General features: G+C 36.7%; 1 protein-coding gene across 3 annotated transcripts in view; it reads left to right on the top strand.

The window, feature by feature from the left end:
* LOC128991473 (protein sickie) overlaps positions 1–14,660 on the top strand; it is a 93,775-nt gene that overhangs the window by 41,363 nt on the left and 37,752 nt on the right. For all 3 annotated transcript variants that reach the window (XM_054414383.1, XM_054414384.1, XM_054414382.1), the window contains exons 11-16: positions 1,934–2,002; positions 2,623–2,698; positions 3,704–3,867; positions 4,704–4,900; positions 5,464–5,639; positions 13,586–13,826. In XM_054414383.1, the coding sequence (XP_054270358.1) occupies positions 1,934–2,002; positions 2,623–2,698; positions 3,704–3,867; positions 4,704–4,900; positions 5,464–5,639; positions 13,586–13,826 (923 nt within the window). The remainder of the gene's footprint in view (positions 1–1,933; positions 2,003–2,622; positions 2,699–3,703; positions 3,868–4,703; positions 4,901–5,463; positions 5,640–13,585; positions 13,827–14,660) is intronic.

The following is a 14,660-nucleotide window of genomic DNA, read 5'->3' as shown; positions in this document are numbered from 1 at the left end:
TAGTAAGTACCACGATAGTTTGTGGTTGTTTACAACTTTTTGTTGTCTTTACAAGCGGTTTTGTTGTCAGAACGATTAAGTCGTGCTGGTTGCGTAGCTCCATCGAAGGGGCTGTCTAGTGTCTGGAAGGATTTTATTGGTGTTATATTGATTTCTTTTTACTTCTTGTTGACTCGTTTGGAGTGTTTGCGAAAAATTGGTTGAGTGTTTACATTTTGTTTTTTTTTCGTTTGGAGTTAGTAGGTAAATTTTGTCTTGGGTGTTGTAAATGTGTTAGTTAATTAAATATTATTTTTATATTATGAGTTAATTATTTTATTTTTTTGTGAACAAAAAGTAAATCAAATAAATAATGGTGACATTTTTTATAAATTTGAAATTGGATATACTGTAGCTGTTTAGGTAACATGTGGTACCATCTCACTTTTAGTTGTTATAATTGTTGACATTATGAACTGATTTTCTCCTATATTCCACAATCTAAGTTTTTGAAAATTGCACAAAATATGCAATATTTTTTGTAATAAATTATTTTTTATTTAATAGCTTTTTACTGTTACAGATCTAGATTCGAATCTAGACTTGGATGTAGGCCCATGTGTGAATATATTTTGTAATGAAATTCCTCAAATAGTAATTTCAATGTTACTATTATTATGAGTAACATTTAAGAACCATTGACATAAAAAAAATTTTAAAACTCAGTAATTTCAAATTCTCCTATTCTTTAGGGTTTCTGCGATGTGAAATCGAGATCAAATGATAATGATTGTGTATGTCTTGTACAAATACTTTTCGATTTACAAAATGCCGGGTTTGAATGTGCGGGAGGATTAAATTCAAACTTATTTTAAATCTGCACTGACACTGACCATTTGGCAAATGATAAATGATAATGACATTGGACAGTTTAATCTTTCACAGTCATCTGTGGAGTCTTTCATTCATACTGATCCCTAACATTCACACCCAGAGCTCTGTGTTTTACAGTTTACATATAATGTGTAATAATTTAGCTTAATTAAGTGGTTTTAGTTGTTTTTACTTACTTTTTAGCTTTGACTCTATATATTAGTATTTCAGTGACTTTCTCATTTTATTTCTTGCTATTAAATTAGTTTTCATTAGAAGACATAGGTTCCAAACAAATTTATTTATTTTTAGAAAACATTTAATGTATTTAATTCATTTTTTATTCCTCTGTTGTTACAATATTGTCTGATTTTAAATAAGAAGTGAATTTTTTAAGACATTTAGATAAAAAAAAGTAAATAATTAGTCTAGTTCTTTGGTGAATACCTTGGTGTAAACTATAGAAAGGCGTTGCAGAGAGAAATGTTAAAGCATATGAATTTTCAAGTTTGAAATCACAATTAGCCACAGTGTTGTTGTTGTTGTTGTTGTTGTTGTTGCATCGTTTGTTATTACTACTATTTATTTGCTTGTTATGTTATGTATTTGTTAGCACTCAGTATCCATTATTTTTTTTTAGCATGTAAATAGTACCTAGCCATCTTTCTTGTATTGAAATGTATAATGGTTCTGCCGTTGGAATGAAATAAAATAAAAATAAAAAATAAAACAAGTATTCCAAGTGCTTCCAAACTTATGATGATGTCAGGTCAAATTTTCATTTGACTTCTATTGTCGCAACATCTTTTGAAGGGGATGTTTATTGGAAAATATATGTTTACTCACATTGTTATGCCTCAATATTTTCAATGTTTCTACATACATTAACGATCCGTGTCCAAAAACTGAGGATGGTTAAGTTATTTTTGTATGAACTTTGGTTTTGTTACATGTTATTGCGGGTGAATACAATTTTCCTTGCCCATACTATATTTTTTCTTGGGATTTAACATAAAACTGCTGAACAACCTTTGAAGTATGAATGTATGTATTTGTTGTTAAATCGTTTGTCTTTTTGCAGGATACAAAGGGATCAGCAAAACCTATCAGTGGACCCGACAAGAGGAGCCAAGCCTAGTCCTAGACCTCAGTAAGTAAATTATTAAATCATTTAACATTACTTATAGAATGTGTTTGGTAACGATGGATTAGGTAGGCAGTTGAGAGCTTTGCTTCTTACTCCAATCTACACTATTAAATTAAAGTAGTTCCCTTTGCATGTGTTTTTTACACCTAAGTTGCTTAACTGACTTGGTTAAAATTTTAAACTACTAAACCGGTCTGGAAATACATCAGATGAGTCATGTTCTTGCATCTCCATTAGACGTCAGTTAAGAATGTCTAACCTTATTAAATTTCAATAATGTATTGGCCTCTGGATCGTTTGAATGTACAAATGTTGTGTAAGTAATTCAATTAATCAACATCTTTATTGAGACTTTAGTAAGAAATGCAGTAGTATCATTTCATTGCAATTTGAATTTCCATCTTACTTAACAATTTTGTTTGAAGAACTTCTTTCCTAAATTACCTGGTTACTGTCAAAACGATCACGTACTCGTTCAAAATGAAACAGCCGTAGTCGTTTGAACTCCACAGGATCATTCTGACAGTAACCAGATAATTTATACCGTCATTAGTTAGGGTTATCTCAGACTAAGTTTTTTGTGGTGGGTGTTTCAATGTTTTTAAAATATATTTTGTTTCCAGAAGAGAACTGAAGGGTGGTCGAGTAGTGAGTGATGAAATAAAAATCCTGTCGTCCGAACAAGTTCATCATTTCAAGGTATGTTTTAGCGAATTTCCCATATAGGGAATAAGCTATTACCGTAGTACTCATGGTAAGACCTGGACGCGGGACCGATTTTTTTTTTTTCATTTTGAGGTCCCTAGAGGCTAAAAACACCATCCGTTCAAATTCATATATATATATATATATATTTATATATATATATATTTATTAATAAATAATATGTAAAATAACATGAGTACCCTTTTTTTATATTCTTTTTTATTTAATTTATATATATTTATTTATATATATATATGTCCGTTAGCGCGATAACTCGAGCAAAAATGATCCGATTTTGATGAAATTTGGTACAAACGTGTAAACCTACGTTTATTCAAACGAGTTCGCGATCCAGCATAATCGGACCATGGGAACAGGGGTTTATGGGGGGTTTTATGGGGTAAAAATGTGTTTTTCCCATATTTTACCCAAAAAACAACAAATTTTGCAATTTCTTTCTAAACCGTTTTGTAGAGCTTAAAAAAAGAAATAATTTAGTATATTGAAGCGCTGTTGTATGCCTAACGGTCACGGAGAAAATTTAAAAGTAGTTTAATTTAAAATTCCCATGTTATTCTTATGGAGAAAATAAAATTTGTTGTAGTTTACTTGTATATGGATATATATTGATAAAATTTGGCAAATTTATTTATTTCATCCCATACTATTCACGTATGGTCAAAAAACACTTTTTACCTTCCCCGTAGCAGCAAACCTAAGCACTTGTTAAATCTAATGTTATTTAAATAGGGAATAAATATGTCTTATTTATAGAAATATTTGAGTAAAAATGTAATCAGACAAGTTTAAATTCGCTTAGTCTGCAGGTTTGCTGCGGCGGGGGTATTTAAACATGCTGTCATTAAATTACAGTAGAATCTCGATTATCCATGGGTGGATTAACCATAATAAACATTTAAATTTAAAAAATATTACGCTAAATGTACATTGTACAACGACAGTCAAGATCAAGTATCTAACAAATAGTTTTGCTTACAGCGAGGCAGCGGGCAGGGTCCTGGCGGAGGGGGCCGGGGAGGGGGACAGCCAGAGCCCCCTCTCAGCCCCCCTGAACCTACTCCTGTTGTTTACCGTGTCGTAGGATCTCGGTCACACGTCAAGAAAGCCGACAGCAGCCAACAGACGGAGAACAGTGCCTTCAGGTAAAACGCACACTAAACTCCCACAAATAGGAAGTTTGCTTAGTCACACCACAGATAAGTAAGGTACAGAGGAAACATGCAAATGGGTTGATACAGCTTTCAGCTCTAGTGTGTTGTGCTGGAAATATACTTGTGACAAGCAAGGAAGAGCCCGAGTGGCAAGCAATGTGAGGAAATTTCTATCGCCCAGGGCACTGGGTCTTCCTCCACCGTGAGCGTTGTAGTACGTGAGGGCTAGGAAGTACCATTTATTGTTTCCTCTCTACCTTACTTCTCTGTACTTAAACAAATGTGATACATCTAATTTAGAATACACCATTAAAAATTGCTTCGACTGCACTTGTGTTTGCATATGTATGGCTACTATTTGTTTTTAAAAATTCATAATACATTCTCAAAACCCTTTTCTGTACAGATGATTCCCTATAAACAAGGGGTACCCTAATAGCGGTGAGAGCAAGCTGGCATAAGGGCAGAGTACGGGATTTAGTCCCCGAAATCCTTGGTTCAAATCCCTCTAATTACCAATGGAGTTATGCGTTAATGCCGTAACCCTCAAAGTCTAGCCCAAAAATATTTATATAATTGTTATAGGCTAAAGTCTAGTGTCCTAGGATTTGAAGGTGGGACATAAAAAAAAACCCAAAAGGTTACAGAATTCAGTTGCATTTTTTTCAGACTCAGACGGTTTTTTTCAATCTTGACTTTTATCAATCCAGCTGTTTATTAGCCAGAATTATTTATTTATCTCAATGTTTATGACACAGTTGTGTTTCTTGTACCAACAAATTTTTCTACACAAGTGATTAAAACTGTAAGCCTCCCAATGTTTTCAGACAAGTGTCATCCAGCCAATGGAAGAAGTACATGGATGGTATGGGTGGGGGTGGAGGGGGGAGCGCTGCGATGGGACGGGTCCCGGAACTGAGCAGACACAAGACAGATCTGGATATGTCAGTGAGCCGCAAGCCTTCACACAAACAACCCACTCACAACGGCCTACAGCGGAAGACCGACAAGAAGAGAATAACAGGTGTGTGATCGTAGACTTAGTTTATATCATAAACTAATGCATTACATGGGTGAAAAAGTCCACTATAGTCTGTAAGATGGAACCTGTCTCCTCATTCTGTTTAGCTGCCCTGGGCCTTAAACCATTGGCCAGTCCTCAGGTAGACCTCAGGTCAAGAGACAGACTCCATTATACTGAGTATAGGCACAAGAAACGTAAAAGTTTTATATTACTAGGGTTCCTTTGCAGCACATTTTGCTGCAATCATTTTTCAAAAATGTTTATCAAAGATAGGCTATAGGCCTACTTCAAAAACTGGAATATAGTTCAATCATAGGCCTACACATGAGAGCATACAAATGTTTGGGGAGTCAAATACTGACTTTTTGTGTTATATATGCCAATAATATTTAACGATTAAAATTATAAACCTTATGAAAACCTGCTCTATTTACTAGACAACGTTCAACCAAAATCAATAGATTGGATTATTATGGTATATTTTGTAGCTGTGATTTATTTATTTAGGAATAATTAATCGCTGAGCACTTTTCTGTTTTGTTAGTAGTTTATTGTGTTCCCAGGATCAAAAGAAGAACTAGTGCCAGAGGAGTTTACCAATGGGGATAGGAAAGGAAGGGAAAACAAGAGCAAAGTTCGAGGAGTTCCTCCCAATTTCGGCTACATCAAACGATCCATGAACGGAAATGGTAAAGGAGAACCTCGCACAGCTCAAGTGTCTGCTGTTCCAAGAACTAAGGTATTTGAAGTCTTAAATACTCAATTTAATATTATCATAGAATACCATTTTGGAGTAAAGTATTGCTGCTAGACTTTTTACTTATTTTTTAACCTATCTTGCCTCTTATTTCATTGGATAAGCTAGGCAAAAGTGATATACAGTTTTTGTTTTGTCTGATCATCAATGTGAGTAGATCCTTGTGCATTTGTTGATTTAAGAAGAATAGTTCAGGGAGTCCAGCCGATTGGGAACAGGGAAAACAGGGTGTCTAGTAGTCGGGAAAATCGGTATAGTCGGGAATTAGTATTGAATTTCAAAATGGTCTTGAAAAGTCGGCATTTAGTCTTAAATTTGATTTCAAAATCGGGAATTTTTATGATTTTGCCGGGATCGTCGTCTTCTGTTTACGTAACCGCAAAAGCCAATGATGATTGTCCTCACGGCCTCGGGAAATGTTCACGATTTTGCCGCAATAGTGGACGACGACGATGACGTTTCCGAAACCACGGGAGACAACGATGACCTTTCCGTGACCGCGGGAGATGACGATGACGTTTCCGTGACCGCGGGAGACGACGATGATATCTGCTCGGCCGCGGGAAATGAAGATTTTGTCGCGATCGCGGACGGCGACGATGATGTTTCCGTGACCGCGGGAGACGACGATGATGTCTACACGGCCGCGGGATATGTTCATGATTTTGCCGCGATAGTGGACGACGACGATGACATTTCCAAAACCACGGGAGACAACGATGACGTTTCCGTGACCGTGGGAGACGACGATGATATCTGCTCGGCCGTGGGAAATGTTCATGATTTTGACGCAATCGCCGACGACGACAATGACGTTTCTGTGACCGCGGGAGATGACAATGAAGTTTCCGTGACCGCGGGAGACGACGATGATGTCTACACGGCCGCGGGAAATGTTCATGATTTTGCCGTGATGAATTTTTTATTGCTGCATTATTTCTTTACTTGAACACACCACATTATCATAATACTACTTTATGACAAAGACAAAGAGTTGGTGTGGTATTATTTAGAAAATTTGGTTAAGCTATAAAAATTGGTAATGGTATCAAGAATCGAGAATCGATATATTTTGGTATCAACACCCACTAATTGTGGAAAAAAACTAGTCTTGAAAAATCTGGAATTAGTCTTGAATTTTATAATGGAAAGAAACTAGACACCCTGTGGAATTGAGTTTAGAATCTTATCTGTACCACATGTTGCTGAAATTTCTTCTGTAGCGACCGCTAGTGCGAGGGGTGGCGACCCAAGGTAATCCCAAATTGTGGGAGCAGGCAACCAAAGTTACCTTCTTGAGTACCAGCCCTAAACTGTTTGGCCTGGGTCACATATTTTTACTCCATGAATCATGATATCACAGCTCATCTACATTTCTTTCTTTCGAAGTTTTTTATCAATTATTTAAGATGGGGACGCCACTATGTGCGTATTTTAACCCAAATATGAGTGAAGGATGAGTGTAGGATGAGTGGCGCGATCTTGTAGTCTTGTTAGTGACTAAGGTCGACATGTTCCTTAGACACAGCTGTTAATTAATAGCCCATACAGCTAATGGCAACTAAGGGACCTACAGTTTATAGTGGAATCCGAACCACATTTTTTCCTCATATTTAAAACTTTTGGCCAAATCAGATTCCATTGCAAAATGCTTGGATCGTTAAACATTTCTTTTTTCATTGTGGATCGATTGATACTTTTAAATTTTTTAATCTCACTGAAAGCTCTCCTTGGTTGACTCCCAGATGGAACGAACGCAGAGATATCTTGATTTGTCTTTTTATATCGAAGAGATATAATATGTTTAGGAATGGGGTGTCTTAACCTAATTAAATATTTCTGTTAGACCCGGCCCCTAGGCATCTACAGTAGACTCCCTCTAGTTCGGCCACCACGGGACCGGACCACTGGCCGGACTACAAAATGGCCGGACTAACCGGATGTAGTGCATTTTACAAAATCAAAATACAAATAATAGTATTGCGCAATCATGATATGTTAAGTCATTAACCTTGGTTCAGTAATAAAAACTGTAACGTTTAAAATCACGTTTGCTTACTCAAGCAAAACATAAATTATACAACTCTGTACGTACAGCAATAAATCACGTAAAGAACAGAACAATATGAAGTCTAGTACTGTACTGCAAGCTACTGCTATCATAGTCAGCATAGGCTACTACTACATGTTGTTTCAGAACATAAAAATGTCAATAAAACATTAGATAACTCATAAAACAGCATAAAATCATAGTACTTAGTCTTAAAGATAATAAGGACAGTCGTAAAATAGGATAAAGATAACAATGGATGACATAAAACACCCCTTATACTTTCTTCTTCTTTCTTTGGTTTCTCTTCATCCACACATTCAACAAGTTGCCATGGTTACTAATCACCCAATCACAAACTGTTGTGAGATAGCAAGCGCACAGCAGACAGTTGTGTAAAGAGCAGATGATTGTCAGTGCAAGCGGATAGCTTGACGGAATGGGCACACGGAAGGGACTAAGGCTAAAGGTGTAGTGACGTCATATCTCTAGTGGGTAATGTCTTCTCTTGAGGCGACACGATTACCGTTACGAAACGATGTGATTTCAGCGGCGTTCGTGGCATAGTTGGTAGCGTTTCGGATTGGTGTGCAGGAGGTCCCGGTTTCGAATCCCGCTGGTAGCACTGACTTTTTGTCAACAAATTTTTCATATCAGCAAGTTTGGTTGGTTAGGTTAGGTTATGATAGTTTAATTTTATAATACTACATTTTAAAATTAATTTTATAATTAATTAAAAATTATAAGTAATTATTAATTAGATTTTTATCTTATATAGTTTTTATATTATCAGCAAGTCTGGTTGGTTAGGTTATGTTATGACAGTTTAATTTTAAAAATTAAAAATTTATTTTATAATTTTAAAACAATATTTTATAATTAAAAAGTTAATTTTATAACTAAAAAAAAAATAATTTAAATTATTTCAACTTAGCAGTTCTAGCGGCGAACGCTGACACTACAAGATATGTTAGCCTTAGTCCCTCCCGTGTGCCCCACCGATAGCTTGACCTTGAAGCTAACGATGCTATTTCTTTGTTCTGCTTCAATTTATTTTTGTCAAATAAACCGTGGTGTTTCAAAAACAATAATGGGGGAACCTACCGCATAAAAAATGGTCCGAAATATTTTATTATACATTGCATTTCAACACATTAGACTGAAGAAAAACTAGGAATTAAACTATAAAATGCTCTTGGTATTTTTGAGGTTATGTAACATAGTTGTTACATAGGTAATATGCAAAATTCACCCATAGAAGCACCCGTCAACTAAACTGACATGAATTGTTTACGTCTATGGCCGGAAACTAAAAATTTAAGTTGAATCCTGTTGAAGGTCATTCGCCCGTGACGATATGACTTGTCCCCCTGAGACCGGGCCGGACCATCCGGCGGCCGATCCAACCGAAGCCGAACTAGAGGGAGTCTACTGTACGCATTTGCCCCACTGTCGCCAGCCCAGAGTAACCCTGTCTGTTGCATAAGTTTTGAAATGACAATGGTTAATAATACAGTTTAAAGTTAATGAACTACTCATTTGTGAGAGCAGTCCATTCTTTGGATGAATGAAACTAGACGTTCCATTTTAAAATCAGAAACAGGTCACAGCTTTAACACGGCAACATGTTATCAACTTCTGTTACTCATCTTGAAAGTTATAAATCTTAAAATATTTTTACGCTGTATCTTATAAACCAAAGTGCACAGGATGAAAGTATTTATCTAAATAAGAAGTAGAACGGAATCAAATCAAATCTTCAATTATTTCTCTCCTTTTGTTCTTTGATCTGTAACTTCATCGAGGTTTTGAGACATTTAGTGAGATGTATGAACTGGTTGGAACTGGCTCGATTGTAGACCAATAGGTAAAAATTTATTTCCTGAAGATCGATTGTAGCTTCTCTCTCATTCGGATTATGTATATTCCCTTCGGAGGTCTTCCTCGTTCCGTTATTAATGTTGTACATTAACCTTGAAAACATTTAATAGTAATACGAATTTAAACCAAACTGGAATATAACTATTCTTTAAAACTGTTGTTTAAACAAACCAATATACGTATTTTTTTGCAATTAATTTAATGAAACAAAAATTGAGGAATATAACATAAGTCGTTTGCCACTAATTTCCAGACTGATGATTTGGCTTGCGGTACTGGATGAATGAATACATTTTACAAATTTGACTTCAAGTGGCCATTTCAAGAGTTGTTTTGTGAATTCCCAACTTGATTGTTTGGCAGATCCTGCTAGAAATCTTCAGCAATGCTGGAATCTGAGGAGAATCTTTTTCCAAGAAGTTCATCATTCGATTGAGGTTTTCTTTCATCAGTTTCCTAGGAACATTCACAAGTGTTCTTTCGTATCATGGAGGAAACAGCCTGATTCGATCACAGATTTCCCCAGAACACTATGTTGATATTCTTCATCGACTCCTAAGGCCAACTGTAAAGTATTTTTCCATGATAGAGTAAATATCCAGGGTTCAATCAGAGGAATGTGTCACAACCTCTAATCACATAATTTTAACATCCTGGATTCCATACTAAGAAATCAATGTGGAAAAGCTACGCAGAAGAAGATGAAGTCGGAGGTCTACGAACTTCTCAAGTAAGTTCTCAGAAGAGGAGTCACAAGGCAAGATGCAATCTAGTCAGGAGAGTCAAAGATTGCACAGCGATGTCTTGTATCCTAAAATCACAAAGGGCTTTAAGTCAAATTAATAAATCAAACGTTAATAACGCTGTAAACATATTTCAATTAAGTATAAGTTTCGTACTGTTAAATCTAATATGACCTCAACAAAAATAAATCTGCTTTCATGTCCAAGGTTTAAATGCAAACAGCCATATAATCTTAACTGTAAAATGTTCATTTTGTGTTTCTTCAAGCATTTATTGCATCAGACTATTGAATGAGTTCAAATTAAGCCTTACTTATGGTTTTTTGGTGCATCCCTTTCATAAAGTGGGCGATCTTTCATTTTATACTATACATCTGACATCGCCAATGATACTGTATGTCTGTTTTCATTAGTATGATAAATATTAATCATTATGTTTGTAGCAAACTTAAATTTTCTTACCTTAGCGATGTAGTTTCAAGTTAAATCATCTTTAAAAAGTCATGATAGGGATGCCATCGTTGGGAGTTTTTAAAAAGTAGTCGTAAAAGAGGTGTCTTCATCGGTAGGTATAAGAGAGGTGTCTTGATCGGTAGTCATAAGAGAGGTGTCTTAATCGGTAGTCATAAACTAGACGTAGTCATAATAGGGAGGTCGCAGTCGAAAACAAGGCATTGCTGTGCAATCTTTGACTCTCCTGACTAGATTGCATCTTGCCTTGTGACTCCTCTTCTGAGAACTTACTTGAGAAGTTCGTAGACCTCCGACTTCATCTTCTTCTGCGTAGCTTTTCCACATTGATTTCTTAGTATGGAATCCAGGATGTTAAGATTATGTGATTAGAGGTTGTGGCACATTCCTCTGATTGAACCCTGGATGTTTACTCTATCATGGAAAAATACTTTACAGTTGGCCTTAGGAGTCGATGAAGAATATCAACATAGTGTTCTGGGGAAATCTTCTGTGATCGAATCAGGCTGTTTCCTCCATGATACGAAAGAACACTTGTGAATGTTCCTAGGAAACTGATGAAAGAAAACCTCAATCGAATGATGAACTTCTTGGAAAAAGATTCTCCTCAGATTCCAGCATTGCTGAAGATTTCTAGCAGGATCTGCCAAACAATCAAGTTGGGAATTCACAAAACAACTCTTGAAATGGCCACTTGAAGTCAAATTTGTAAAATGTATTCATTCATCCAGTACCGCAAGCCAAATCATCAGTCTGGAAATTAGTGGCAAACTACATAAATTTTGCTTGCATTGAAAAAAAAAACTGGTTCCACTCTTAATTTCCATTTCAACAGGAATTTGGACGTCTTGCCCCAATTTTAACGAGCAGGATCAGTAGGGGGTTTTTTAGCATTCTTGGGTTTTGGGGGTATCGTGTTTATTCTTTTGTACAAGGCCTCTTCCTTTTGGTACTCGTAGACATTTTTTATAGAGTGAGCAGTCTTGAGAGCCACAGCTGCCACAGTCACAGTGTAAAACATGCGATGGATCAAGCTCATTTTCACAGTGCAATTTAATTTTGTTCAAGCTAAATAAAAATCCTTCGCTTTCATAGAAAATTTAAGAAGGAAGTCTTGTGTATCTATGGTAACAAACTGTAATTTTGTCCCATATGTGATGAATCTTGACACTTGTTATTTTTAATTTTTCAAATCACTGCAGGGCAAGTCTTTTATAGTTTGATCAATATGATGAATTTAATGCACTTAAAAAATGTTATATTATAAAATCAGTTGGATATATCAATGTCAAAGGAACAGATAATTATTCCTTATCGCGTTAGATTATATTTATTATAGGGGTTGGTACTTGCCTTTTTTGGTCTACTTTTAACAATCATTTGTAGATGAGTTAGTTAGAGGATGTGAGCTGTGTTCCAAGTTTTGGAATAGACTAACCATGGAGTATGTTTAATCTTTTCCATTTTAAATTTGCTTACACTGTCATCTATATACATTCTTTGTAATTTAATTCATATAAAAAACAACCCCTTAAAATTTTCTAGCTATTCTTATCCATGCAACACGAGGCACAAAAACAACCTAGTCACACCTCAAATCAGACTTTCAAAAACTTTAAATAGCCATTTTTACATCCAACATAGTTTCTTCAACAAGCTACCAACTTGTTTTTGTGAACTACCTTTAAAACAATTAAAAAGAAAAACGGGATATGTTAATGATTTTGCCGCGATAGTGGACGCGACGATGAAGTTTCCGAAACCACGGGAGACGACGATGACCTTTCCGTGACCGCGGGAGACGACGATGATGTCTACACGGCTGCGGGAAATATTCATGATTTTGTCGCAATCGCCGACGACGACGATGACGTTTCCGTGACCACGGGAGACGACGATGAAGTTTCCGTGACCGCGGGAGACGACAATGATGTCTACACGGCCGCGGGAAATGTTCATGATTTTGCCGTGATCTCGGACGACGACGATCACGTTTCTGTAACCGCTGCAGTCAATGATGATGTCTAAACGTACCGTACGCGGAAGATTTCATGATAAAAAAAAACCAAATTTGCTAGTTAGAATTTTTTATTGCTGCATTATTTCTTTACTTGAACACACCACATTATCATAATACTACTTTATGACAAAGACAAAGAGTTGGTGTGGTATTATTTAGAAAATTTGGTTAAGCTATAAAAATTGGTATCGGTATCAAGAATTGAGAATCGATACATTTTGGTATCAACACCCACTAATTGTGGAAAAAACTAGTCTTGAAAAATCTGGAATTAGTCTTGAAATGTCTGGAATTAGTCTTGAATTTTATAATGGAAATAAACTAGACACCCTGGAAAACCAGGAATTGCAGCTTAATCGTAAATGTTTTACTGCGTATCTTCGCAGAATCCTTCTGCAATCGCAAAAACATAAGCTTGACTCTATCCAATCTGGCCCGTACCGACCCCTTGAGCCAACTGCGTGGCCAACACGGCCAAAAAAGTTGTGTATCGGCAGACCCCTAATTATTTTGAGCTCTAGTGGAATCGCAATCTACTATGAAGTCTGAGTCATTCCACTTGTGTTATCATTTAATTATAACACCAATGTTCTTTCACCTTCCCTCAGGTACACAGACTGACCTCAAGTCCTACAGTGTGGGAGGTACTTCAGATGCTCAGTTGTCTGCCAGTGTGAGGGAGAGACTGATGCAAGGGTCCCAGACTCTACCCAAGCCTAGGACTGACACTGGCTGTATCTAAACACCACTGTCTGTTGTACAGGTGAAGGTGTCTGGAGGTACACAGACTGACCTCAAGTCCTACAGTGTGGGAGGTACCTCAGGTGCTCAGTTGTCTGCCAGTGTGAGGGAGAGACTGATGCAAGGCTCCCAGAGTCTACCAAAGCCTAGGACTGACACTGGTTCACTGTCTGACTCTAACTACACTGAGCTGAGCCCGTACAGCGCTATGTACAGACACACCACCGCCTACACCTCCTCCCTGCCTGCAAGAGCTACTGCAGGTAAGATTCAGCATAGAATAGTAGTTTGGTTAAATTACATTCTGTATGTGGGCTTGCAGCATATAAAGGAATACTTCAACCGGTTGATACAACATTGTACATGTTTTCTCCCATATTTCTGTCAAATCGTATACACCTTTTGCGGTCTCAGTAATATCAAGATAAATTCTGTTTGGTTACGACAAAAGTGTTTACATCTACCATGATTATCGTAATAGTTACAGCATCATGTGCGGTCATGTAAACGTCATCCACAGACAGTGTAAAATCATTAATGTCTTCTGCGGTCACACCGATATAATAAACATATTTTGTGGTCATAGCACAATTTTTAACTCCATGGTCATGAAAAAAATCATGAACCTTCACAGCAAATCGAGAACTTCCTCAGCAGTCAAGTTCATCTTCTGTGACCGCAGCATATTCTTAAACATTTTCTGCGGCCAGGAAGAAATCAAGGAACATCTTCTGTTGTCACAGCAAAATTGTAAACAATCTTTTAAGGCCCTGGTGAAATAGTGAACATCCTCTGCCGTCACAACCAAATTGAGAACATCTTCAAATTATTCTGAGGCCATAGCTAAATTACAAACATTTTCTCCGGTGGCAGCAAAATCAAGGACATGTTCCACGGTCACGGGCCATGGCCAAATTGAGAACATCTTCAAATTATTCTGAGGCCATAGCTAAATTACAAACATTTTCTCCGGTGGCAGCAAAATCAAGGACATGTTCCACGGTCACGGGCCATGGCCAAATTGAGAACATCTTCAAATTATTCTGAGGCCATAGCTAAATTACAAACATTTTCTCCGGTGGCAGCAAAATCAAGGA

Source organism: Macrosteles quadrilineatus, unplaced genomic scaffold, assembly GCF_028750875.1.
Source record: "Macrosteles quadrilineatus isolate MER2022 unplaced genomic scaffold, UCM_ALF_1.0 Scaffold_4__1_contigs__length_99947679, whole genome shotgun sequence".
In the NCBI taxonomy this organism is placed as follows: Eukaryota; Metazoa; Arthropoda; class Insecta; order Hemiptera; family Cicadellidae; genus Macrosteles; species Macrosteles quadrilineatus.
This window is presented reverse-complemented; position numbering and strand designations above follow the sequence as displayed.